Genomic DNA, 27,063 nt, shown 5'->3' with positions numbered 1-27,063 from the left:
TATCTCTGATCATCCCTTTAAAAGTCTTAAACTAGTCTCTTAGCTCTTATTAGCAATATTAACATTATCACTGCCCCTTTAAGGAGTGTTGACCATTTCTAAAATGCATTCTCTTAACTCTTATTAGCTTTATTAACATTATCTCCTTACATGTTATTATTATTATTATTATTATTATTATTATTATTATTATTATTACAAATCCCAGAACACCCTGCGGGTTTACCGTGCGTAAAGAGGACGCGGGCTGAAAGGGTGGGAATTTAACTTGATTGACACCGAGTGCACCGAATCCGTGAGGAACCTGCTCCTTACGTCGTACGGCCATGTAACGATACGCAACCAATCACGCTAGAGTGGTGACAGAGGATTGGTCCAGAAAGGTGACGTTCGAATAATCGACAAATATGTCGTCCAATGACAGTGCGTGAGTATTTTCTTTGACGAATGGCGTCCCGTGTGGGTGGGGCGAAGGGTGCCGGCGGCTCCCGGCTGTTGCCCCGCTTCGCTCAACAGATGAAACGGCCGCAGAGAGAGAGCGAGTGAGGCGAGCCTAAGAGCTTCAGACTGGCTTCAGTGTCAGATTTTAATTAGCCCTTTATTGGAATTGTTTTTATCTGAGGGTTTGAATCTCACGCTGGAAAGCGGGTGAGTGGATGTATTTTAAACTCGTACAATAACAATGAATGCGGTAAAGGGTTAAAAGCGGTGCTCAGAGAGGCAATCCTTAATGTGTGCTGGGTTTGTTTGCTTGTAATGTCGTTGCATTGCGCTTGCATTTTTTTAAGGGAGGTACAAAGATATTTAGTGAGAAGGTTATCCGGTAACCAACTCCCCATCCCAGTCTAGTGGAAAAAAAAGGGGGAACATTTCAGGGGGCCGTTCTGCTTGCGAGATGTCTTGTTTCCAAACTTTGTACCAGTAGTGTGTGTGTGATTACAGTTGAAGACAGCACAGTTGATATTAGGGTTGAAGACAGCACACTCAATATAAGGGTTGAAGACAGCACAGGCTATATTAGGGTTGAAGACAGCACAGGCTATATTAGGGTTGAAGAGGGTTAGCACAGGCTATATTAGGGTTGAAGACAGCACACTCAATATAAGGGTTGAAGAGGGTTGAAGACAGCACAGGCTATATTAGGGTTGAAGACAGCACACTCAATATTAGGGTTGAAGACAGCACACTCAATATAAGGGTTGAAGATAGCACAGGCTATATTAGGGTTGAAGACAGCACACTCAATATAAGGGTTGAAGACAGCACAGGCTATATTAGGGTTGAAGACAGCACAGGCTATATTAGGGTTGAAGACAGCACAGGCTATATTAGGGTTGAAGACAGCACACTCAATATTAGGGTTGAAGACAGCACACTCAATATTAGGGTTGAAGACAGCACAGGCTATATTAGAGTTTGCATTTACTATGCAGGTCTGACACGTGTAGTTCTGAAAGAAGCACACAAGCGTGTATTTGAATTTTAAAACATGATATGGCCTACCACAGTAGTTGAAAGGACTCTGTTTGCAAGCCATGTTTTCAGTTAGCTTTGCACTTCCTGGGTATTTTTACCAAGAGGGTGAGATTGTCCCCACCCCTTCCCAGGTGTCCTTCCTGTCACAAACCAATCAGCTGCTTCCTCTATTGACTGACATGCTTTCAGCCAGTAACATGACCCAGAAATGTCTTCTGAGGTGAAATGACCCAGGAGTGGAAGTGGAAGAGATTTCCTGTGAAATGGAACCCAGTGTAGTGGCTGATGTCATTGTTTAAAATGAAAATACAAGTGTGCTAAATCAGTTGTGTCTTTCTAAACTGCACAGTTGAGACCTGTGTGGCCAATGTGCAAAACAGGTCAATTGAAGCATGTTGAAATGTCTATTCACATTCTGAAAGAGTGCTTGGTCATGATCTACCCGTGTGTGTCCCAGTTTACCTTGTGTACTGTGAGGGGGAGCGTCCATCTCAGCGGATATCAGAAACTAATCGCACGGTTTCTGTGCATTAACACAGGGGTGGCCTAAGTTGGCCCTTCCACTCCTGGTCTGTGTGCCAACCCTGCCCTAAATGAACTGACCCAAGTAAACCTCCATCCAGACCCTGAAGCAGCTCATTATGTGATTTTACCTGTTAAACCTGGAGTGGGGTGGCCACCCCTGCATTACATACAAGTGACATTTTAGAATATTAACCATTTGCTATCCATAGAATTCTGCGCCTGTCAGACTCATCCGGTCCAACTGATTTTACATGCAATGTGTGTTTTACGTTGACATTGGACCGGAACGAGAATTTTGGAATGTCGGACCTGATCCAACATAGGACCGCAAAGGGTTAATAAAAAGATCCAAGCTGTTTTTAAAAATGTAGTAACCAGACATCAAATACAGGAGTCATTCATATATTTAAGTGGAGACTAGAAGTTGTTGTACCCCTCGTGTATGCTTGAGTGTTTTGAAGTGATGGATCAAGGACTGATGAATAAACCCCTCTCCTTCCTTTCCTCAGCCTGTCAGCTGTGTTAGAGAGCTCTGTGACTGGAGGACGTGGTGATGGAGGCGGGGCTGAGTGTGCAGGCGGAGCTGGAGTTCCGAGGGGCGGAGTTCTCGGTCAGGGTGTCATCGGGGGCGGAGCTTCTGGACGTGGAGGTGTCGGACATGCTCAGTGCGGATCAGTGGAGGGGGCAGTTTGACTCGGCGTGTGAGTGACACTATCTGTATCTCAGTGTGGGTGTGCCAGTGTATGGGTCACTGTCTGTGTGTCTGGCTCTCTTGAGTTCTGTGTGTGTCTCTGTCTCTTGAGTTCTGTGTCTCTGTCTCTCGAGTTGTGTGTGTGTGTGTGTGTGTGTCTCTGTCTCTCGAGTTGTGTGTGTGTGTCTCTGTCTCTCGAGTTGTGTGTGTGTGTGTGTGTCTCTGTCTCTCGAGTGTGTGTGTGTGTGTGTCTCTGTCTCTCGAGTGTGTGTGTGTGTGTGTCTGTCTCTCGTGTGTGTGTGTGTGTCTCTGTCTCTCGAGTTGTGTGTGTGTGTGTGTGTGTGTCTCTGTCTCTCGAGTTGTGTGTGTGTGTCTCTGTCTCTCGAGTTGTGTGTGTGTGTCTCTGTCTCTCGAGTTGTGTGTGTGTGTGTGTGTCTCTCTGTCTCTCGAGTTCTGTGTGTGTGTCTCTGTCTCTCTCGAGTTCTGTGTGTCTCTCTCTGTCTCTCTCGAGTTCTGTGTGTCTCTCTCTGTCTCTCTCGAGTTCTGTGTGTCTCTCTCTGTCTCTCTCGAGTTCTGTGTCTCTCTGTCTCTCTCGAGTTCTGTGTCTCTCTGTCTCTCTCGAGTTCTGTGTCTCTCTGTCTCTCTCGAGTTCTGTGTGTCTCTGTCTCTCTCGAGTTCTGTGTGTGTCTCTGCTCCCCACTCCCTCTCTGACCTCCTCTCTGCTCCCTTTGTTTCAGACATCGAGGATCTGACACGGAAAACTGGGAACTTCAAGCAGTTTGCAATTTTCTGCAGCATGCTGGAGTCAGCCCTGACCAAGGTGACTTTGGCATTCATCATGATTCCTTTAGTATTTCTAAAACGTCTGTCATTGGATTTACACTGAAGACACTGAGAAAGACTTCCAGTTGAAATGTTTGTCATTGAATTAATGACGTTTCCCCTAGTATGTCTAAGGTGGGGAGAACTCCTCTCAGGTTAGGAAGCTGGGGTCGTAGGTGAAAGGGAGGTGCCGAACAGTCGACTAGACGAGTAGCAAACTGGCGGGGTACTGACCGCACATGACATCACTGTGAAGCGCGTGGTTTCGATTAATAAATTGTTTTCAGAAATTCAGGTTTAAAGGAACGTGCGGCGCACAAACAACGGAGCAGTGTTTTACGAAACGGAGCACCACCTGTTATCATAAACCAGATCATGCTTTGTTTTACTGCAAGTGGTGATTGGTCGATGTATGTGACTAATCACAGTGAGAGTGAGGGCGGGTGCAGACCTGGTTTGTCGATGTTTGTTTGGGTCGCTGTTTTCACCCTCTCTCTAATCCCTGTTTCCTCAGAGCAGCGAGTCCGTGACCCTCGACCTCCTGACTTACAGTGACCTGGAGCTGCTGCGGACCAGGAAGGCGGGGCTTGGGTCCCGGCCCCGCCCTTCATCAAAGTCTTCGGCGCTCAACGCAAAGCGCTACCTCATTCTCATCTACTCGGTGGAGTTCGACAGGTAGGTGCTTGTAAACTGAGATTTCTTTAACCCAGTGTAGTACCAGATATCATGTTTTAAAATGGAAATACACATGTCTGGAACTATTTTGTTAACAGTTACTCCTTCCCCTCTCCTCCCTTCTGTCCCTCCCCTCTTTTGTTCGCTACTGTAACAATTATTGAGAGTCGAGAGCTGCTATTTTGAGATTGCAGGTACTTCTACATGCAGTATCAAGAGAATCTGAGATGAGGGGTGGGGCCCATTGGTCCAGTTGCTGTGGACTGACCCTGTAACGGTTTTATCCAGTGACTTGTTCATTGTGTTGCTGGTATGCTGTGCTGTGTTCTCTCAGCGCGTGACGTGGCTGTGTATCTGTGTCTCTGCAGAATCCACTACCCCCTGCCTCTGCCGTACCAGGGCAAACCAGACCCAGCGCGGCTGCAGAGAGAGATCAGAGAGCTGAGAGAAGAGCTCAGAGAGAGGGGAGCGGGGGCTGCACACACCGGCAAGGACTCGGAGACACACCGACTCAGAGCAGAGTGAGAGGGGAGAGGGGAGAGGGGAGAGGGAGAGAGAGAGAGCCCTGGCTCACACACAACCGGCAAGGACTCGGAGACACAACCGACTCAGAGCCAGAGTGTGGCTGAGTCTCGGGGGAGAGAGGGGAGAGGGGAGAGAGGGGAGAGGGGAGAGGGGGAGAGGGGAGAGGGGGCTGCACACACCGGCAAGGACTCGGAGACACACTGACTCAGAGCAGAGTGAGAGGGGAGAGGGGAGAGGGGAGGAGAGGGAGAGGGGAGAGGGGGCTGCACACACCGGCAAGGACTCAAGAGACACACCGACTCAGAGCAGAGTATGTGAGAGAGGAGCTGAGAGAGAAGAGGGGGAGAAGGGTGATTCATAGCTAAATAAACTAGGCATTTATTTTTTTCAACTTTTGCTTAAACATTTCTGATGGCACTGTGTATAACTGATACGGACAACATAAGGTAGCGTAATGAGGTTCTTGTGAACACTGCCATGTTTGCAGGATGAGGCACCAGTGAGTTGTGGTATGAAAGTGCTGTGTGTGTGTCTCTGTGCTGTGTGTGACTCTGTGCTGTAATGTGTCTCTGCTGCAGGTTGGCGAAGCTGCGTCAGGAGAAGGAGGTGCTGGCAGGGGCCCTGGAGAGGATGCAGGCAGAGGGATCACGACCCCACAGTGACCCACGAGGGGTCAGGGTTCTGAAGGATGTGGTGCACAGTCTAGAGGAAGAACTGCTGAGAGAGAGGACAAGGAACAAGAGAGCACAGAGCAAGAGAGAGCAGGAGTACAGACAACTACAGGAACAGGTGAGAGAGAGAGAGAGAGCAGGAGTACAGACAATTTACAGATATTTAACAAGAGTTTAATCTACAGGATCCTGTAGTTTTAAAGCCCCCGTTTGCCCACAAACACTGAGACTGCAAATGCACAGAGACTGTAATCCGTTTCCTTCATCCCTCTCTCTAGCTGGAGGAGTTGAAGGAGTCTGAGAGGAGTCTGCGGGTTCGAGTGAAGAGTCTGACCAATGAGCTGGCGCTGTGCAGGAAGGGGTGAGGCGGTGGGGCAGCGGCATCATTGATACCACAAGTATTTGATATTCGCACATGAATTGATTTAGCCAGTAGCCAGCAGCTGCTTTGGTTCTCGTTGATGGTAGGAGTTAGTTGGGGAGACAGTTTCAGGGAAGGAATGAATGAGGTTAAAGGATTTCTCATGAGCAGCTAATCTGGGTTTTTATTTCATTCTGTTTTATTAGAGATGATCTTTAGTGAGTAAGTTATCAAGCAAGTTGAGAGAGTCAGTTTACATCAGGGAGGGGTGTAACAATGTCAATAAAAAACCAGCAGCTGGGTAGACTCTTGCACCACAGGCTAAAGCACAGGAAGGCTGCAGCACCCTAGCATTATAATCCCTGCCTGGGATGAAGTGGTACAAGAGTCACTCTGCACAAGCTTCCATCTATGTTCCATCTATGCACACTGTTGCAGCAGCAAAGGTCATTCAAAATGATCTAGACAAGATTCAGAACTGGGCAGACACATGGCAAATGACATTTAATAGAGAAAAGTGTAAGGTACTGCATGCAGGAAATAAAAATGTACATTATAAATATCATATGGGAGATATTGAAATTGGAGAAGGAATCTATGAAAAAGACCTAGGAGTTTTTGTTGACTCAGAAATGTCTTCATCTAGACAATGTGGGGAAGCTATAAAAAAGGCTAACAAGATGCTCGGATACATTGTGAAAAGTGTTGAATTTAAATCAAGGGAAGTAATGTTAAAACTGTACAATGCACTAGTAAGACCTCATCTTGAATACTGTGTTCAGTTCTGGTCACCTCGCTATAAAAAAGATATTGCTGCTCTAGAAAGAGTGCAAAGAAGAGCGACCAGAATTATTCCGGGCTTAAAAGGCTTGTCATATGCAGACAGGCTAAAAGAATTGAATCTGTTCAGTCTTGAACAAAGAAGACTACGTGGCGACCTAATTCAAGCATTCAAAATTCTAAAAGGTATTGACAGTGTCGACCCAAGGGACTTTTTCAGCCTGAAAAAAGAAACAAGGACCAGGGGTCACAAATGGAGTTTAGAAAAAGGGGCATTCAGAACAGAAAATAGGAGACACTTTTTTACACAGAGAATTGTGAGGGTCTGGAATCAACTCCCCAGTAATGTTGTTGAAGCTGACACCCTGGGATCCTTCAAGAAGCTGCTTGATGAGATTTTGGGATCAATAAGCTACTAACAACCAAACGAGCAAGATGGGCCAAATGGCCTCCTCTCGTTTGTAAACTTTCTTATGTTCTTCTTATGTTCTTATCTGCAAAACTACTTATCCCATTGTCATGAAAGTTGATATTAACAGTAGGGGTGTTTCTGTCTGTAAATGTGTCCCTCTGTCTCTCCACAGCAGGATGACCCCTCTGCAGCGCTCTGGCTCCTCCCTATCCCGGGGGGGAGAGGAGGGGGAGGGGAGGCGCTCTGTGTCCCGGGAGAGGGAGAGGAGTCGGGGGAGAGCAGACTCTGCAGGACCCGTCAGATCTGTGTCGAGGGAGCGGAGAGAGCGCTGGGCTGGAGGGGAAAGGGAGAGGTCACGGGAGAGGTCAGGATCCACAGGACCACGGCCAGCTCCTCCACGCCTCTCCCCTTCAGGTGAGAGACCACTGACCAGCTGAGTGTGTAGGGTAGGGGAGGGGAGGGGAGGTCGAGGACAGAAACGGAGTCAAGCAGACAGGCATCTGGCTTCAGTGAGGATTATTGAAACTAGAAGAAACTGAGTTTGGCTTTGCTTGTCTGTGTGGTTCTGATGGAGTGTGCTCCTCACAGGAACCCGAGTCCCACGTTTTGACCCCACAGCCTACGTGAAAGACAAGGAGCAGAGACAGAGAGAGGCGGAGAGGAGGAGGTAAGAGGGAGAGGGAGAGAAAAAACCAAGAGACAGACAGATCCTAACCAAATTCAGAATCAGTGACCACAAGCTGCAGATTGAAACAGGCAGACACACTGGAAGCCCAGAGAGGCTCGACTGTGTGACCAGAGCGACAGGCAGTGGAGAGACTGAATCAGAGACACATTGCATTCTCCACTGTACAAAATACAGAGACCTCGGAGACAAATATTCTAGCAAGTTGACAGAAAGAGGAGTTTTTTTGATGAAAGGGGAAAAGAAAGGCAGCAGAAATCTGCACAGCGTAGTGCAGCCTGCAGCCTCTTTCAGTAGTTTGTATGTGAAGAGTTAGCTCTGTGAATGTGCAGGTCCCTGCTGACGGCTACAATAGAGTCATGTGTTAAGTGTACCCTCTCTCTGTGCTACACTTTCACCTGTGTCTGATCCAGTGATGATGAATCTTGGTCAGATCTGTGAATATCTTAGTATCCCTGAACAGGACACCATCATCTGCTTTCATTTATTATTCATTTTACAAAATGACCCTATCTGAGCTGCATGCGATCAAATCAACTCTCTCTACCTCCACCCTCTCCTCCCCCTTCCATTCCTGTACCGTCTCCCCTCTTTCTACAAACCTCTCCTGCTGCCCCACCCCCTCTCTTCCCCACTTTCCTTCCCCCTCCCTCCTCCTATCTGCCTCTTATTTCCTTCTTAACTCACTGTCTCCTCTCTCTTTCTCTCTCCAGCCAGCGAAACGTTCGTCGGGACCTGCTGGCCACTCCTCCCAGCAGTGAGAGGGGGCGGCCCCGCTCCAGAGAGACACGCCCCCTGGGCAGGAGGGCGGGGTCTGCAGGAAGGGGCCGGAGTTCCTCGACAGAGAGTGTGAGGAGCAGGCGGTCTTCTGCAAGCTCATTGGCTGAGCTGGAGGAGTTGTCACAGCCACTCCCGTCTAGGTCAGTCTGTCTCTTGTCTGTCTGTTTGTTTCTCTGTGTGTGTCTTTCTAATTATCTGTCTGCCTGTGTGTCTGTCTGTTTTTCTAAGTATCGAGCTGTCTGTCTCAGTGCTGTGTACAGTGCGTCTCAGTTCTGCTCTCTTGCTGTCTTAGTGCTTCCTTCTCTCTGTTTCAGTGCTGTTATACTGTGTGAGTGCTGCTGTGTGTTTTCAGTGCTGTGTAGACAGTGAGTGCTGCTCTGTGTTTCAGTGCTATGTAGACTGTCTTGGTGCTTCCTTTTGTCTCTCTGTTTCTGTGCTGTGTAGACTGTGAGTGCTGCTCTCTTTCTGTGCTGTGTAGACAGAGTGCTGCTCTGTGCTGTGTAGACTGTGAGTGCTGCTCTCTTTCTGTGCTGTGTAGACAGAGTGCTGCTCTCTGTGCTGTGTAGACTGTGTGAGTGCTGCTCTCTGTTTGTGCTGTGTAGACTGTGTTTCAGTGTTTTGTAGACTCTGTGAGTGCTGCTCTCTGTGTTTCAGTGCTGTGTAGACTGTGTGAATGCTGCTCTCTGTGTTTCCATGCTGTGTAGACTGTGTGAGTGCTGCTGTCTGTGGTTGTGCTGTATACACTGTGTCTGAGTGCTGTTCTCTGTGTTTCAGTGCTCGTCTTGGAGGCAGGAAGGCAGGTCGGCCCCTGGGCTCTGTGCTGTGGAACGCTCCTGGACTGGTGAGTACAACTCGGAGCACCTCAGTTCTCTGCAGGGCCTTTCTACCTCTCTCTCTCTGTGCTGGGTCAAGATTTGCATAGTATTTTTACAGACCCCCTCCCTCACTCCTCTCTTTCAGCCTCGCAGAGGGTCCGGTGGTCCTAAGAAGCGCATGTCCAGCACTCCGACTCGGAAGAACTGCTCTAGCGATAAAGGTGCGGAACCGATCCCTACACAAAACAGAACCAGTACAGAACCCTCTAACAAAACAGAACACAGAACCCACAACAAGTACTTGAGAACCTCTTCAGTTCTGCTGATATCCTAATAGAGGCTGGCAGACGGTTACCCTGCTGTCCAGTGGAGCCGCTTGTGAAAGCACAGTGCTGCTGTCAAGTGTTTCCACCCGTCTCCCAGCAGAGTGTTTCTGTAGCCGTGATTGAGCTGCACTCCGTACTGGCCCCTCCCCCTGCCGCTGTCATAGGCTTTCAGATCCAGCTCTGAAACTCGCTCAATTGTGCTGCACAGAGTTACTGCTCAAGCGCTTTTATTTGTTTATTTGTTTTTGTATAAAGTTTTTTTTAATTTTTTTTATTTATTCTTTATTTTTAGTTGAATGGTTCAAAATCGATGATGAAAATCAGTAATTTCTATTTCTCACTTTTCGGAAACTCTTCAATAACAATAACAGAAGTACTAACGCATTTAGTTTTATTTTTAAAAAATTAAACTGCATTTTTTTGTTTGATTTTTATAACCCACTTTATTTCCAGTGCTACTGATTGAGAGTGATGTCATGGTGGGTGGGAGTGTAGTTCATGGGTTTCTGTGTTAAGGTTATAGCGTCAATGATGTAATGTGCTGTCCACGAGTGCAACACTGCGTGTGTGTGTGTGTGTGTGTGTGTGTGTGTGTGGTTATCACAGTATCAGTGTGTAACAGTGTCTGTGTGTCTCTTCAGAGAACTCGTTTGGCCCTGGCGCTGACCTCTCTGAGATCGACGCTCGGTTGCAGGCTCTGCAGGAGTACATGAGGAACCTGGACACACGAGCCTAGCCGTGACCCCAGCGCACAGCTACAGGAGGGACCTGGCCCTGACCCCAGCATGTCGAGAGTCCCCGAGTCTGGCCCCAGCATGTCGAGAGTCCCCGAGTCTGGCCCAACCCCAGGATATCAAAAGGCCCGAGTCTGTTTGACCCACAGTGACCCTGAGTCTGACTCCATTCCTGGTTTTACTATGAGTTTAATAAGACGTCCCTGATCTTGTTACTTATACACACTGGCTAATGAAGCTCATATTGACAGACTCCATGGCGAGATGCTATGCTCTCAGGGACTCCTGTGCGCATCTCTCTCGCACTGAGATTGAGGGGCAGGGGGCTCTGGGTGGACTCTTTCATAGCGCAGTGAGCCGGTCCTTCACTGGAGTCCTGTGGTTTGAACTGGGACTGCGTCATAAGGGTACAGACACTGGTTTCCATTCTCCACTGGGTAACTCAGTTATTACTTTTTTTTTTTTTTAATTAATTGAATCAACATCAAGATTTCTAATGTTGTTTTTTTACTTTCTAGTTTTTGTGCACTTTTGAGAAACAAAAACAAAAAGCCCCTGAATGAGTCCTCACGGCAGTGACGCGCTGCGTCGTTAACCCCTTCCCCCCTGGAGCTGGCTGTTTGCAGCCCTGCTCTGCTGGTCACTCTGATGAAGCCGCTGGTTAGTCTACTTGGCGCCTGTAGAGTCCAGACTAGGCATAGTTGAACAGGAAGAGCGCATTGACAGTGGAGGCAGCCAGGTGCCGCTACACGCTGTGTAAAATCCCTCCAGAATTAGGGGTGAATACTTGGAAGTATTAAAAGCAGGGGTCGTGGGGCCGGGGATGATTTTAGCCATATCAATCGAGCCTGTGTGTTTTTAATTTTTTTTTGTAAAAGCCTTATTTTTTTTAAATTAAACCCAGAGCTTGACAAAATGTGTGATGTTGTGTCAGTGTTTGTGTGTGTTCAGTCCCAGCATCCCAGTAAGCTCCAGTGGTTATAGTGGTTGACATGCTGGGATTGAAATGGTGCTGGTATCAGAGGCTGCCCCCTACAGGCAGGCTACAAAATCTCAGAATTCGCACTGTTGCTGTGGATTTGCCTTTCCCAGCCAGCTGTGTTTAGAGGACTGGGGACTACAGGGAGCTATTTAATACAGCACCCAGCCAGCACGTATATCACACGCACGTCATATCTCCACTGCAACCTGCTAGCACCAGCTATGCTTATATAATAATAATAACACAGTGTAACAATTTTTTTTTTGTTTCCTGGGTAGTAAGTATTATTTCCTAATTGCTTATGCCTCAAAAGTATAGAAAATGGCTATTATTCCCCACAAACTTTGCTTTTGTGACCAGGACAGTGATAGTTTGAAATTTACCTATTTTCCAGAACATTCCAGATAGATTCAGTGCTGAGTAAACTTGGAGTAACTTCTAGAACTTTCCAGTAATATAAGTAGTAGTAGAAATACAGGGGCCTTAAGCCCACCAGTTCAGTTTAGTTCCAGCTGCCTAGCAGAGTACGGCTGGGAGGTCATAGGAGACTTCAAAATGGTGGCATTCCTGATGGGTCTCCAAGGCAGTTTTACCAAGTTTCCCTGCTATCTTTGCCTTTGGGACAGCAGGGACACCAAGGCACACTACCACAGGCGGGACTGGCCACAGCGGACCGAGTTCTCTGTGGGGAGGAACAACGTCAAGTGGGAGCCACTGGTGGACCCCCGGAAGGTGCTGATGCCACCACTGCACATCAAATTGGGCCTTATGAAACAATTTGTCAGAGCTCTAGCTAAGGAGTCGGCAGCCTTCAAGTACCTTCAAGACTTCTTCCCTAAGCTGTCTGAGGCAAAGGTCAAAGCCGGTGTCTTCGTTGGACCACAGATAAAGAAGATCCTGGCGTGCAATGAATTCCCCAAGAAGCTCACTAGTAAGGAGAAAGCGGCTTGGAACAGCTTTGTCGCAGTGGTTCGGGGCTTCCTGGGCAATCACAAGGCTGAAAACTATGTGGAGTTGGTTGAGACTCTGGTGAAGAACTATGGCACAGTGGGCTGTAGGATGTCCCTCAGAGTCCATATCCTTGATGCTCATCTTGATAAATTCAAGGAGAACATGGGAGTGTACTCGGAAGAGCAAGGCGAGCGCTTCCACCAGGATATACTGGACTTTGAACGCCGCTACCAAGGACAGTATAACGAGAACATGATGGGAGACTACATTTGGGAGCTGATTTGTGAAAGTGATTTACAGTATAATCGTAAATCTCGAAAAACTACTCACTTCTAAATCTTTTGTAGTCATTTTTGTATTACTTCAGTATAAATACGTGTTAATTTGGATTCATATGTTGTTTTTTTCTGACTTTATGTGAATGAAAAGACACACATTTGCCTGTTTTCCCATTGGAAATAGTGATATTTTTAAATATCACTGTCCTGGTCACAAAAGCAAAGTTTGTGGGGAATAATAGCCATTTTCTATACTTTTGAAGCATAAGCAATTAGGAAATAACAATTACTACCCAGGAACAAAAAAAAAAAAATGGTTACACGGTGTAATCAGTGTGATAGTAGAGTTGTCATGAGTCCAGTCCAGCTTTGCCCCAGCCCTGTTCTAAATTGTTCAGCTAATCTTCCACCCACGTCCAGTATTTTAATTTTTCATTTTACCTGTTGAAGTTGAACTGGGATGGCCCTCCATTCCACTCCTGCGGAACACTCAAGCGTTTGATCACCAAAGCAGGGAGGATCACTCCCAGAGTTTAGCGGGCATGTGCGCACAACACGAACATCAAATAAACTGTATCAGTGGTGCTCACCGCTCACCACAAGGGGGCGCTAAAACGCTACATACCAGGGGCTCAGAGGCCTGTCTGCGCAAGAACACTTTCTGAGCAGACTCCGTATCCCTTGGCTACATGACTGAGCCGGAATTCACTGACTGACTGTTGCAAGAATCATTTTAGGTCGATCTGTTCTTTTGCAGGTGCATAATTTAATCTGTAATGTTTGCATAGTAAGAAGTTGGTCACATAGCAGATGAGCTCAGTCAGGCAAACAAACGTAGCATTACAACTTAGTAATAGCTCCAGTACACAGTACCTTAAAACAGAACTATCAACAACAATAATAGACATTGGGGCAAAATCATAGCTTTTGTTATTTAGTAGTTTTTAAACGCCTCTGTAGGGATAGTGGTGCCATAATTAATATGAATACCAGGTTTGGTATTGTAATACTACCCAGACCAAAACAAGCTAGGGAAGACTTGAGCAAATTCTTTACAACCTTCCCTACAATAACACAATGAGATGTTTGCTAATAAAACAAAGCTAATCCAGGACTAGAAGGCAGTTGGACATTGAGTGGAGATCAGCTAAGAGGTTGGAGACAGTTCTTTACACAGTGGCAAGTGTATGGAGCAGGACACCAGGGCAAGGGGATGGAACGTGACCACTGCGTCTACCCAATCCTCGCTGCTGAAAGATGTTTTCTAAGAGCTAAATTCAACAACTTAAACCAACTCATTCACTTTAAATTGTCTTGGGAAAGTGAATACTTTTTTTTTTTTTTTAAATATAATTTTAAAACTTAGAACTGCACTTCCAAGTTTTAAAAATAATCCCCAAACTGAACAAGACATTCTTCTTTCCAGGAATTTCTAGACTTCTGCTGCAGGGAGCTATGTGCACTACCGCCCCCTATTGGGGGGTTTAAGAAGTATATCAAATCCTCTGGGTGAAGCAGTTAATTGAGTTATTCAATTACAGTCGTTAACAACCGTTTCTAGGCCACCCACATTTGTAGACCGTCCATCCATTCTAATAATATATCATATAATATGATTGTTAGCAGATTTATTCTGTCGTCTACTTTAAAAATGTACATATTAATTCTAGTCATAGTAGAAAATACTATTCTAAAAAAAGTCGCCTAAGACGAGCAGTGCCAGTAAATAACAACAAAAAGGACTATAACATATAAATACAGCATCCGATTAAGATTATGGTAGGATTATTATAACAATAATTATTATTAAAAAATAAAAATACAATAATTCGGCAGGGAACAGGTTAATTTTAGGACACACACACACACACACACACACACACACACACACACACACACACACACACACACACACACACACACACACCCATTCGTTTCTCATTAGATATCAATGAATTTAATTTGCATATTCAATCCTACTGGTCCAATCAGAAGGGACGTGGGCGTGGCTCATGGGGCTAGCTGGCTGTGACAAAAAATCTGAAGAGCCAGCAACTGGCGCACAACAACAAAGCGTTAAGACTGCCACAAAGTAGTGGAGATTTATTATATTTCTTTACTTAAAGGAGAGGAAACCGACCCAGTTCTGCACTGGTTATTTCATTTTGTCAACAGTTAGATAATAGCAGTATCAGGCTTTTTTTTTTTTTTTTCGGTGCATTTTTGGATTACATTAAGGGAAGATATAGCAAAAGCCCTCCTGGTTAAACGGTAAGTAAAACGCAGTGTTTTCTCCTCGATTTCTATTGCACTGCAGTGTTGCCTATTGCAAAACAAGCCTGGTATGTTCAGAAGAATTCAGACATTTGGTTTGTCGTATTGCATGGTCGTTAAAAGAAGGTCTCTAGATTGAAGTTGCACGCAGAAGATTGGGGCATTGCGTTTTTGACGGGGGCTTGTACTGGCGCTTGTGGACGAACTCGGATGGGGAAAAAATAGAAATGTTTTGAAATGTTGCGCCCTGACTCGGTGTGGAATGGAAGGGGTTCGCTCTCCGGCCGCATAGCTGTGGTCTGTAGAAGCGATTTTTTTGTTTTTTGAGCGAGAATGTGGTTATTCGTTAATGTGCAGCCTTTCCTCTAAAACTCAAAATCGGTCCATTGTGATCTGTTGTAAGCTGTGTGATGGTCGGGCGTCCACATTTACAGCAGTATGTCATAGCGTTTTTTTTTTTTTTTATATTACCCCCCCCCCCAGGCTAAAAACTCGCGTATGCCTATGAAAAATGATAGAAACGTGGGGGCTTGGAAGTGCCGAGAGTGTAGCGGATTAGCGGGCTGTGCATCGCTGTAGAGCGCTCCAGACAGTGCGCTAAATAATATCCCTGTTGCTGTTTACTGTAGATGATAATCTAATAATAATAGCCACATGAGTTCATTTTACGAAACGTGGACCGAATTCTAGCTGGACCCGAACCCTTACCCAGCTTGGTAAACTTTTACAAACTTAAGTCCAATTCAGTACTTTTCTCTTTGTTCAGATCTTTAGGTTTTCAATATAGCTCTCTCTGTAAATTTAAAGGCCAAATACAAGTAGTCGGTCCAATTCAGGTCCACAACAACTGTTCATTCAGCTGGGCTGGCACAATAGGAATGGTACTTGATAAATCCTTAGACAATGCACACAAACCATTCTGATTCATGCAGCCCTACTTGAAACCAACTTGGTCCCTAACTGCGTTTCATTACAAAGAGTATCATTTTGATATTTCATTTAAAATAAGTAACCCTCCTAAAGCTGACCCTCCACTAATCTTCAGTGTAGAGTGCTGGGTGACCTACTGGCTACTTCACAGTAAGACACACCTGCAAAGAGAGGCAAAGCAACTTCCAGGCTTTCATTGGCTAGTTAACAACGTTCAGGGTCATTTCAGCCAGTAGGAGCACAGATAATCAGTGCCCCTCAGCCAGTGCTGGCGCTAGGGGGTGCTGATGTGGACCCTGCACCTCATAATGCACCTTTTTATTAATAATAATAATAATAATAATAATAATAATAATTGAAACCACTGAGAGCAGGGGTGTCAAACTCAGTTCCTGGAGGGCCGCAGTGTCTTCTGGCTGTCGTTCCACCCGAGCTCTGTTGCTTAATTACTTAACTGGTCTAATTATTTGATTAACTGGACACATTTAACACTTCTCTTCAGGCCTCAAAACGTTTCATAGGTAGGGTACCTTGTATCAAGTGCATTTTTAAAACCATCAACTGTAAAAGACCTTGAAACATATAAAATATGTCAAATTGAACAAATAACTAGATCGACGATGTTAAGCTCTCAATTAAGTTGGAATGTAAACCAGAAGACCCTGCGGCCCTCGAGGGCTGGAGTTTGAGACCCCTGGCTAAGAGTGAACTTGGGTGGGCCAAAAAGTGTATTATCGTCCCTGTTTCATTTTCAAATGTTACCCGATACATTTTTCAACCTGCCGCCAGTATTTACAAATAGTTCTCCTGACTGACACTCCTGAATGTTTATCAGGACGCCTCGGGAGAAGTGAAGCTGTCCTGAATAAGCAGTTGTCCTAGTGAAACGAGAGGCAGCTGAGACAACCTTACAGTTTTTTGTGTATTAAATCGCGTTATGATTAAATGTTAAATAAATCATTTAAAACAGGAGTCCATTTTGTTTATTCCTAAACAAAATGAATCGCTGTTTTTTTTTTTTTTTTTTATTATTTCAATGCAATTTAGAATTTTCCTTTGCCACACAGCCTGAGACTCCTGCAGCTCCTTCAAGTTCAGTGTGGTTTACTCAAGTCACAGCCGATCACTGTGCTACGCGAACCTGTCTTGCTCTGAAAAGCCGTCTTCGTTCATCATTTGAAAATACAGTATCCCAATTCAACAGTCACATCCCAATTAAACCCAGTTGTATCCCATTTAAGCAGAAATCCCCATTATTAGTATCCCGATTAGGCAGCGCTGACTGTATTCACAAATTATTCCAAAAATACCCGCCTACTCTGTTTCAATTTGATGAAAAATTCACATCTGGTTTAAGAAGCAGAGAGAGAGTACTGTAGGTAAAGAAAGTTAAAGGAGAGTGAAGCTAGTAAATCGAGATTAGTGCTGTTCTGTACAGCAGTTGAAATGATCAAACTCTTTACTGCGAAGAAAATACATTTGCCACTTATTTTGTTTAGTTTTATCAACGTTCTGCGGACATGGTTAAGTTTTATTCACTGACACCTGGCTTACAATCTGACACAATCTTAAGTAGTTCTGCATCACAACAGATCGTTATCTCTCTTGTTACAGTATTCTGTAACAAGAGACGCCTGCTTTTGTTTTCCTTGTCGCATTTACTGGACAGTAAATGACAGGGATACAGTGTTTACAGAAAGTGGGTTTAACAGTTGGAACTCTGTGCTTGAACCTGAAAGGGATGTACACAAACATGCCACGAGTCGTGCTCGTTTACAAGCTGTTGTCGCTTGGAGCAAGTTCAAACGGAGACCGGCAACAGGACAAACCATTGGTCCAGTGTTTTACAAGTAGGCTTTTTATAATCTATTTGGATACAGTCTACAGAAAGACCCTGCATTAGCAGAGATAGTGAAGACTACCACAGAATGCAAAGTACGCATCAAAAGAAATACAAAGGTATTAAGGTGATAGACCTTCATTAAAATGGTACTTAATTAAATTAAAGACAAAATTAAGCATTGTGAATCTAGAGGGTGCTGTATCAAAAGTGATGGGACAGGAGATATGTGCAATGTAGAAAATCCTTCCATCATGGTAAGATTTGTTAGTGATTCTGTACTCGAGGAATGTCTGATTGGCTTGAATGACATCAGTTGGATGCAGCATACATTGCAGCTCAGACACTAAAACGCCTCTCCTGAAGTCGGCTTTAATGCTGACGGCATCATCAGCCAGTGATACAACAGGGTATCCGTGATGAGTGGAGTTAATGGAGGTGTGCAGGCTTTGCTGCAAAGAAAACTAGGAAGGCACATTCCATACTTACATTTGTACAACCGTCAGCAGCACTTGGCAGTATTGCATGCATTTCAAAGAACCTGTACAGAGAGATTTTGTAATTCTCTGTATGCATTCTTTCATCGCCACCACATTACTCAAAGGTACAATGGCCCTTCGCTGAAGAGATTGATGAAATTCGCTGGACAAGCCATTTTGAAGTGTTCAGATGTGTTGATCATCATATTCTTGATATACTGTCAGAAATCTCCAGAGGATGATTATGCACAGAAGCATATGAACTTTTTTCTCAGCTTAAGAGACAGAACTTTTGTTCTTAAAGTTCCTCATCCATATTCTTGGTGTTTTTAAAGCCAGCAAATGCTGTTCTTCAGTCACAAACTGTTGATCTGTGCTCTGCTAGTGAGGGGATAAATGCATTAAAAGATCTTGGTTAAGATTAAGATTTGTGGACCGAGCACTGTAGTGTAGATGTGCATCCTACAAAGAGACAGAGAACCGTGAGTAAGCAGCTAGCTAATTCTGGAGTGCTTTCAACACTAGGACATGCACACTCTGGAAGTACTGCTGAATCTGACTAGTCTGACAATACAGAGACCCATGTTAAACATTCTAGACTCGGCCGTATCGGAGATGGGAAAACAGATTTTCCCAAAAGAATCTGGATTTAATGAAGGCTTTGTCTTGTCTCATATCCTGGTCCAGTACTTGTCTTGATGCTACCGCGTTGGAGCCTCAGATGAGAGCTGTCATTGACGAAAATTACATGGCCGGTGAGATTGTCACAGCTAAACCTACGTTGCTTAAAATACTCAGATGCAACAGTGCTGCTGTTTTGTAATTGTCTGCATTGATTCTCTAAGTTTAAAGGAATAAAAGACAGCACATAGCAAAAAGAGGTAGAGATCAAGACATCATCTGAAGTGCTGTGCACATGGATGGCTGAGGCATTAACACATCTAAAAGAATACTTACTATTTGGTGTGTCACTCTATTTACTTTAATTGTGGAATTACCTGTCGGCCTATATTATTATTACTGCAATCGGCTAACAAAATATATGTCTAAACCGGTTTGCTCAGTTTTTGATTATTCTGTATCATTTTGCAATACAAATTTCTTTGCAACACACGCCTGCTAAACATAGGAATATGTAATTGTTGAACTGTACTGTGCATCAATAGTATGCAGCTACAAATACATCTGGTGAAATTATTCAGTTCTTACTTCATACCACTAATAAGAAACAAGGTGTGTGTGTGTGTGTGTGTTTTAATTCTTAAATTAGGTAAAGCATTGATGCATTGTTTAATCTATACTAACTGGAATTGGTATATTGGTTCATAGCTTGAGTATATCTCTATCGCTGTTATAATGGCCATCACAAGAGCTCTGCTGGCCCCCTGTCTGAGAAGAGCTGGAGCCGGGCCTGCGCTCAGCCATGCAATTACACTGCTAAACATGTAATTCTAGCCATGCAGGTATAATACAATCCCAAATGTCATTAAACTGATAAGCCGTTTTGTTTAAACTAGCAGGCGTTTGCTGTTAGAATAACCTAAAATGATTGGCTGAGGCAGTGTTCAATGATCTGTTTGCTTTATAATACAGATTAGGGTTAAGATTAGTGTTGGATTGGGTTGAGAGGTAAAGGTGACTTGGTTTCTAAGTCATAATTGTTAATGATGGAAGGATAAAGAGCAACTTGGTTTGGGAAATAAATAGAAGTGTTGGCCTACTTATGGGTACCTTTGCGGCCCTGTGTTGGACCAAGGCCGATATTACAATTTTCCCTTTTCAGTCCGATGTCAGACCCTGTCCGACATCATCAAAAAGATAAAGCACAAGTCTGAAAAAAGCAGAGAAAACCTTTCAATGGCCGAGTGAGACCGAAAGGAGCAGAATGAAGCCGAAAAAAAGGGGCGTATCTGATAGCCCCATGCACTAGAGAGATACCACGTACATAAACAAAGGGGATAGCTGCTTCCGCATCCAGCGCTCAGACAGTATCACAGACATTGGCAGAGCTTTTGGAGATGTTATAGTAATAAAATGATGACTCGCATTATTGAGGAGTTTGGTGATATAACGAGTGATCAGGAGAGGATTTATCAGTATGCACGTCTATAAAGAGGTATTTGAAAAATACAGAGAACAAGGGGTGGGGCTTGGCTGGAGATGCAGTACTGATTTCCTTTTGCAATTCAATACCTTTTAAACTGGTTTTTAGTCTGAAAAAAAAATTGTGCTTGCTGTAGAGAGCGCAAGCATAGTTTGCATGAAAATTAAGCATGAAAACTTATTTTAATAAAGATTCTTAAAGCAGAAAATACAAGGTTAGGTCATCGAAATGCTTCTCAAATCAGTTTCTAAGCATACTTTAACTTGTAGCCATCAGATCTACTGTGAGAAACTTTTGGAACCAAAACCCTGTCATTTCCTGATTTGTGTGACCTTTGGGGTTAATTTTGATTCTGAGGACCAAGTGAAGCAGTGGATGGGAATTCATTTGGACGTGTAAAAATACTGAGAGGTGAGAGGTAGCCATGATTGGTGATTTTTCAGGTTTTTACATATCTCGTTGTGCGGCTCATCAGTTAAAATATCGTAATGAATGCGTTTGAGCTGGCCTGTAGCATGACCCCAGTGTGTGTTTTGTTCCGCGCTGCCCTACAAGAGGAAACTGGGTCACAAAATGACCGAGCAATGGAAAATAAACAGGTTCTGTTTCTCAGCCAGAGACACCAGAATATTAACCCATCTGAGAAGACTCCTACTTTGTAAATAAGACATGTACAGTACATATGCTAATTGTAGTTCACCTGGCTGCCTGCTGATCTCAGTCTGAAAGGTTTTGTCAGCAGTTGTCAATGGTAACTAAACAGATTGCCCAAACTGTGAAAAAGATGCGCTGTTTGTTCAGGTGAGTGTGTTTTTCACGACTCATTCCAAGACCCTCTGAGATCTCCCTTTTGAGAAAGACATACAAAGTGACGAGAGCCTGTTTGAGGATCTCTCTTCTTTTGAAGAATAGGTGAGTTTGGTATAGCTTCTGGAAGCACTGAATCCCCAATCCTTTTCCATGGCATGTATATTTCATATGAATGACACTGGAAGCACTTGTAACAAATCAAATTCAAGCTGCTGATGAGTTAATAATAACGATATCGGCATACAGAGCTGGGTTTCAGTTCAAAGGACTGAGGTGCCAGTCTGTTACACACTGTGGTGCAGACTGTATCATTTGACGAGTCCCGGGACGCTGCTGTGACGATGGGCCAGCATGTGAGCTGTGTTTGTTTATTATGAATGTACTAATCTGGAAGAGACCCTATGAACATGCTAGTCATCAGGAAGGTGTCAGTCTGACAATAGCTGCAGTGCGTCCTGAATGAGAATGTGCTAATGCCTCTGTGTGTGTGCGTGTGTGTGTGTGTTGAGAGCACTGGCGAACTGCCAGAGAGCCCTGGGGAACAGAGGCACCAGATGGATGGAACTGAGACACAAGTAGCCCCTTGGAAACGTTGAGTACCATATGTGTTTAACAATATACATTGTGGGTATATGCAATCATACTGTTGAAATACCGTATGCGTTTAACGTTAAATACATTGCAATTCAGTCATACTATTGAAGCTGTCATTAGTTAAATTTTTAACAACATGGTACAGAGACACAGGGCTCTATTATAATGGAGGATCTTGGTGAACCCTCTCTAAAATGCATCAACCTAGTTTTTTGCAAACCTTACTTCAATGCATTTCTGTTGTCCGAGAGAAGGCCTCCCATGGAGATTAATGTAAAGGTAAATAGAGGCTGTATTTAGTTCTGCTATGGTTTGGACTAAAGACAAAGTATCTTCTTAGTGGTAAATGATAAAGGGAGGGTACTCAAATGCTCTTTTCCAGTGCAAAATATGCACCATATTTAATATAGTTACTGTTAAAGTTTTTACTGTTACTCACCAATTAAATAGAATTTTGGGTGCGTTTCAGTGTAACCCAGAATACCTCTGTACAGCAGTAACCCCTGGCTGCAATGCATCTCATGAGATAAGGCACAATAGAAGGTCTTGATGAGAGGGTTGTGACCGGATACCTGTCAGGGAGATTGGGTCAAAGACTAACTGTTTTGTTTCATGTGGAGCCCAAATGGAGGAGAACAGCAGGTAATGATTGTGGGCACTGTCTTCAAGACACTAAGTCTGTGATGAGGAATGATATATAGGGTTGGTTCAGCAGCGCCAGCTGCGCTGAAACATAATTCACACCCACTGCTGAAAATATGAATAATAACTTGCATAGACTTAAACGTTAATAGCAAAAATACCAAGAGAAAAATAAATGTTTTAATTAATACCCGTGCTTACTGTTAAATCTCTAATATGTTGAAAATCCCAGATACCACTGCATTTCCAATACCTCCAGTGTGTCCCCCTGCAGCGTCCTCCACAACGTCTAAAAGTGTCTGTCTTCTAGTCATGCATTGTACTACACTGGCCTCTCTATAGCCTTATGGAGACAGTGGTTCGTTTGTTATAGGTGAAGGCAGATTGATTACATTGCTGTTGCTTCTTGGTTCTGCACAGTGGATTGATTGCAGTCTTACGCTCTCCTGTGGCGCATTGGCTGTGCTGTTCAGGTGCTGGACAGATGTGGTCTAGCAGCACTTAGGGTGAAGGATTGGGAAGGGCCCACTGTGAGCTCCTACACAGGCAGACCACAAGATCTGCTCCAACAGAGAGTGGGGGAGGGAGAGAAGAGAGAGAGAGAAAGATAGATTGTCCCTCAGAAATACAGAGCAAAATACACTGATCATATTACAACAGATGGGATATTAAGAGGCTGCCTTGAGAGCGAGCCGAGCCTGAGAGTGCAGGGATCTAATATTTCAGACAGCGTGCGATCCTTGAAATGTGCCCAGACTCGATGCTTATCTCCTGTGATCTAAGAGCTGGACCAGGCAGATGTAAGAAGCAGGTGAATGAAATAACAAAAGGAAAATGGGCCCCCTTCTTCAACAGACTGGAGGAAAGGATCATTTTGAGGAGAAATACTCGTGAGGGGTTTTTGGTTCAGGTTTAGTTTTATCACTAATGTGAAGCATTAGGGTTAAAGTCAGAAGCAACCTTTTAAATACCAGCTTCCAAACACTAAAAGTAGAGCAAGGAGGCAGTCCTGGCCCCAGAGGGTTACAGGTAGAGTTAAAGCAGCCATAACAAGCTTGAAGAGGGTTTGGCTGCCAGTCTTGCTACTTGCTGCAAGTTTCAGCCCTAATCATTTGGTTCTTTAGAAATGATTTGATCGGACAGCTTCCACGCAGCGTCTACTGTATGAAGTAAAACGCATAAGATGTGAACGTCAAAAAGCATAGCAAGTAAAGAAGGCCAGATGGATGTGATGCATCTAGCAATATTTCAGAGCGCTCCAAACTGGCCTCTGCACTGAAAACATCCTGGGTACCTACCCATGTCTGAGACCAAAGTACCGGGTGTGTGTTTTACAGAGGACAGTACACTTGCTATTGGCACTCAAGCGATAAAGCAATTCACGTTTATCGTGTTGTTTTCTTTTGAAGAGACCCTGATTAACTGAAATAATAAAAGCCCACATTTTCATCCTATTTTTCCTTGCATTAGAACAGTAAAAACCCTACTTGACAACATTTTGAGATTAGTCAGCAACTTGAATGGCCTCTTTCGTTTTGGAAATGTTCTTAATACATTACATTCTTTGTGTATTAGTTCAGTTCTGTACAGCTGTGGCCAAAAGTTTTGCATCACCCCATAGAATTAACTCATTTTGCTCCATGGAATGAAAGCTGATCAATAATGTTACGTTAACATATTGAATTATATATCACCTTGTAGTTTTCCATATACTGACAATTTAATAAAATTAACATTTTGTAATGTAACATGAAATACTGTAGTATTATTGTGGCTTCTGATAGACTTTTGCAATATCATTTGGTAGTTTCTTTGATTACATGATGTCAAATAAGTTCTATGTCCACATTATTTTATATATAAGTTGACCCTTAAAACATGACCCAGAGACAGGACCTTTTAGTTTAAACAGGACAATGCCTGTGTGTTTATTTCTTCCAGGAGCTTTAAATAAACTTTTCCCCAAGTTAACAGAACATCTAAGCTGTTTACCGGTCACAAAAACCCAAACACTATATAAGTATTAGTCTAACCTGTAACACTACAAGTATTAAATACCTTTCTCCCAGGTCTTCACACAGGCCTTAGCCTCAACAGGGCAACCCACACAGCCCCTTCTACAGGGTTTCCCATCCTTGTATGCAGGGCAAAGTGTTCACAGGTGTTTCCATTAACCAATAACCTCTTGGCTAATTCCCCAGTTACCTTTTCAAGATGGCTGCCTCTTGTAGCCACCTTCAAGGTTTACATCATTTTTAGCATTACAAACGGTAGTAAGACAACGTATTTTAATTTGAAAATTATATGCTATATTTTAAAGTGTTATCTTATGTATTTAGTTAGAAAATGGTGAACCGTTTCTTGCAGGGCTTGCTGTTTGTTTAATTGTGGTGCCAGGCCAGTTTCTTCATCCTGCGGTAAACTGCCTCCCTTACTTTTTATCTCAATCCTTCAATCCTTTGGTTACATCTTCATAAATCCACAAAACTGGGAACAAAATGATGTTTAATCTCGTTTCAATTGAAACTGCGCATTATTTTATATTAAATAGAGTGCTGTCGATGGCAGCGTGACTAGATCATTTTCTATTATCGCGATTTATCAAATAAGAGAAGTCAGGGAACGAGAAAAGGCCATCCCTTGTTAGCGCACCATTCTCCCTAATGGGGGGAACTAATTTAAAAGCACACAATCTAGTCTCTTTTTTTAATGTTCTCTGGTTTTTAGATCCTACTACCTTTACCTGGTGGGCTATTTCATGTATTTAAAACTTGACAAAAACTACAGTATTCTAGTGGTTCCTTTGTAATCATATTCTACGGTATTTTTGATTTAAGTAATATTGTAGCAATACAGTATCGTTAATACCGTGATAAACGATAATCGCAGCCACTTCCAGGTTAGAAGTGAATAATAACAGTGAATTTAGGAATGCTTTTTAAGTGACCAGGTTCCAGAAAGATCTGATCACTCCTTGGACAAGGCTGTTAACACATGCTTTCTCACACAGTCCAGCCAGCTACAGGGAGGAACAGTTCAAGAATAGAGTCCAGAGGCAGTTTAGCAGGGGTGTGGCTAAACCGCTACACTGCTGCACCAGATACTCCCAGAGCAAATCAGCAAGGCACGATGCTTTCCTTCACTGTGTAATTAATTCCTTTAGAGGCAGGTGAACTTTTTTAATTGACTCGTTAAGTGACTGCTGATTCTGCATGAAAGGAGTCGCTATCATTCTCCCCTTGCCGTGTGGCACAGGGGTTTGCATGTAAGCACTGTCCGCGCACACGTGCTGCAGTTTGTAAGCAGCGCTTGACTGATTCTTCACTTTGTTGGGGCTTTTCCTAGACACAAGCAAGATGAATTCATTGCATACGTCCAATTAAGCCCTCCTCGTCTTGTAAAAAAAAAAAATATATATATACACACACACACATATATATCGATGCAAATTTCAAGCTTCTTGGACCACAACATATTCTCGCATAATCCTGAACAGCGTTGGAAAAAGACATACTTTGTGAAGCATTTCGTGGTTGTCTCTCAAGTAAAGTGGAATAGTTGGCTGCCTTTGTTTTATGATGCAGCTGTTCACTTCAGTTCGGGCCATTAAGTTTCCAAAAGCTCCCTTATTTTGAAAACTCCAATGTTGACAGGTATGCACATACGTTTGCGGGATAAATTCCAATTAAAAGTTAATTTTTGTGATACTATAACAATATATTCATATGAGTGATAGTATTTAATTGATATATATATTATTAATATATACTATTATCTATATATTTGTTTTTCAAGAGTGGGTTTAATTTCTTGTTAACATATAATTATACTATATATATATATATATATATATATATATATATATATATATATATATTTATATATAATATACACATTTAAGATAAAAAAAATTGGGAATACAAAACTAAAATAAAAAATTGGGAATAAAAAAAGTGGCTTAGATTGTAAAATAGGAAAACTTAGATTAAAAAAAAAGGCAATTTTGTAAAAATAAGTTTTCAATCTTTTGATTTTAAAACAGTAAGAGATGCAGCTTCCCTGACAGAAGGCAGGGCATTCCAGAATGCAGGAGCTGCAGGGCATTCCAGAATGCAGGCGCGGCAGGGCATTCCAGAATGCAGGCGCGGCAGGGCATTCCAGAATGCAGGAGCGGCAGGGCATTCCAGAATGCAGGAGCAGCAGGGCATTCCAGAATGCAGGAGCGGCAGGGCATTCCAGATTGCAGGCGCTGCAGGGCATTCCAGAATGCAGGAGCTGCAGGGCATTCCAGAATGCAGGAGCTGCAGGGCATTCCAGAATGCAGGAGCTGCAGGGCATTCCAGAATGCAGGCGTGGCAGGGCATTCCAGAATGCAGGAGCGGCAGGGCATTCCAGAATGCAGGAGCGGCAGGGCATTCCAGAATGCAGGAGCGGCAGGGCATTCCAGAATGCAGGAGCGGCAGGGCATTCCAGAATGCAGGAGCGGCAGGGCATTCCAGAATGCAGGAGCTGCAGGGCATTCCAGAATGCACACTCGCATGTGTCTGTATTTGTATTGCTGGATACACCACCTCAGCAATAATTTGTGCTTTTTTTGGAGATATATTTGAAATCACTGTTGCTAATGATTGACTGGAAGTGTTAGATTGGATTGTTATGGAGAAGGCACATTCTGTGTGGCCTGCTAATGGTGCAGATTAGTGTTTCAGAACCCCTGCAGTGTTACAAGAAACGCATGACGTTACCTTTGCTGTGTCACATAACTGTTTCTTTTCAACATATTCCTACTGGTTTAGATTTTGTTTTTATTCACATATCACAGGTAAATAGATTAGGCAATTATATATTTTTTAACCTTTGCTTGGGAGCATTTGCCAGGAGAAATATTTTTTTCTTCTAAG

At 43.7% G+C, this 27,063-nt stretch overlaps 2 protein-coding genes across 4 annotated transcripts in view; both read left to right on the top strand.

Moving 5' to 3' along the window:
* The first annotated feature begins 470 nt into the window (after window positions 1-470).
* LOC121305017 (centrosomal protein CCDC61-like) lies at window positions 471-11,184 on the top strand. The gene is made up of 13 exons (XM_041236501.1): window positions 471-648; window positions 2,511-2,702; window positions 3,430-3,512; window positions 4,029-4,189; window positions 4,558-4,710; window positions 5,293-5,503; window positions 5,664-5,746; window positions 7,111-7,352; window positions 7,527-7,605; window positions 8,337-8,543; window positions 9,178-9,244; window positions 9,364-9,439; window positions 10,186-11,184. Exons 2-13 carry the CDS (start codon window positions 2,555-2,557, stop codon window positions 10,278-10,280), a joined length of 1,605 nt encoding a protein of 534 aa, XP_041092435.1. The 5' UTR covers window positions 471-648; window positions 2,511-2,554; the 3' UTR covers window positions 10,281-11,184.
* A 3,346-nt stretch (window positions 11,185-14,530) lies between these two features.
* Window positions 14,531-27,063, top strand: part of LOC121305011 (protein numb homolog) — a 58,775-nt gene continuing 46,242 nt past the window's right edge. For all 3 annotated transcript variants that reach the window (XM_041236486.1, XM_041236485.1, XM_041236487.1), the window contains exon 1: window positions 14,531-14,760. The gene's annotated coding sequence lies outside the window, so the exon portion shown is untranslated. The remainder of the gene's footprint in view (window positions 14,761-27,063) is intronic.

This window comes from Polyodon spathula, chromosome 40 (assembly GCF_017654505.1).
Source record: "Polyodon spathula isolate WHYD16114869_AA chromosome 40, ASM1765450v1, whole genome shotgun sequence".
Lineage (NCBI taxonomy): Eukaryota > Metazoa > Chordata > Actinopteri > Acipenseriformes > Polyodontidae > Polyodon > Polyodon spathula.
Note: the sequence above shows the minus strand (reverse complement) of the source record. Positions and strands in the feature narration are given on the sequence as shown.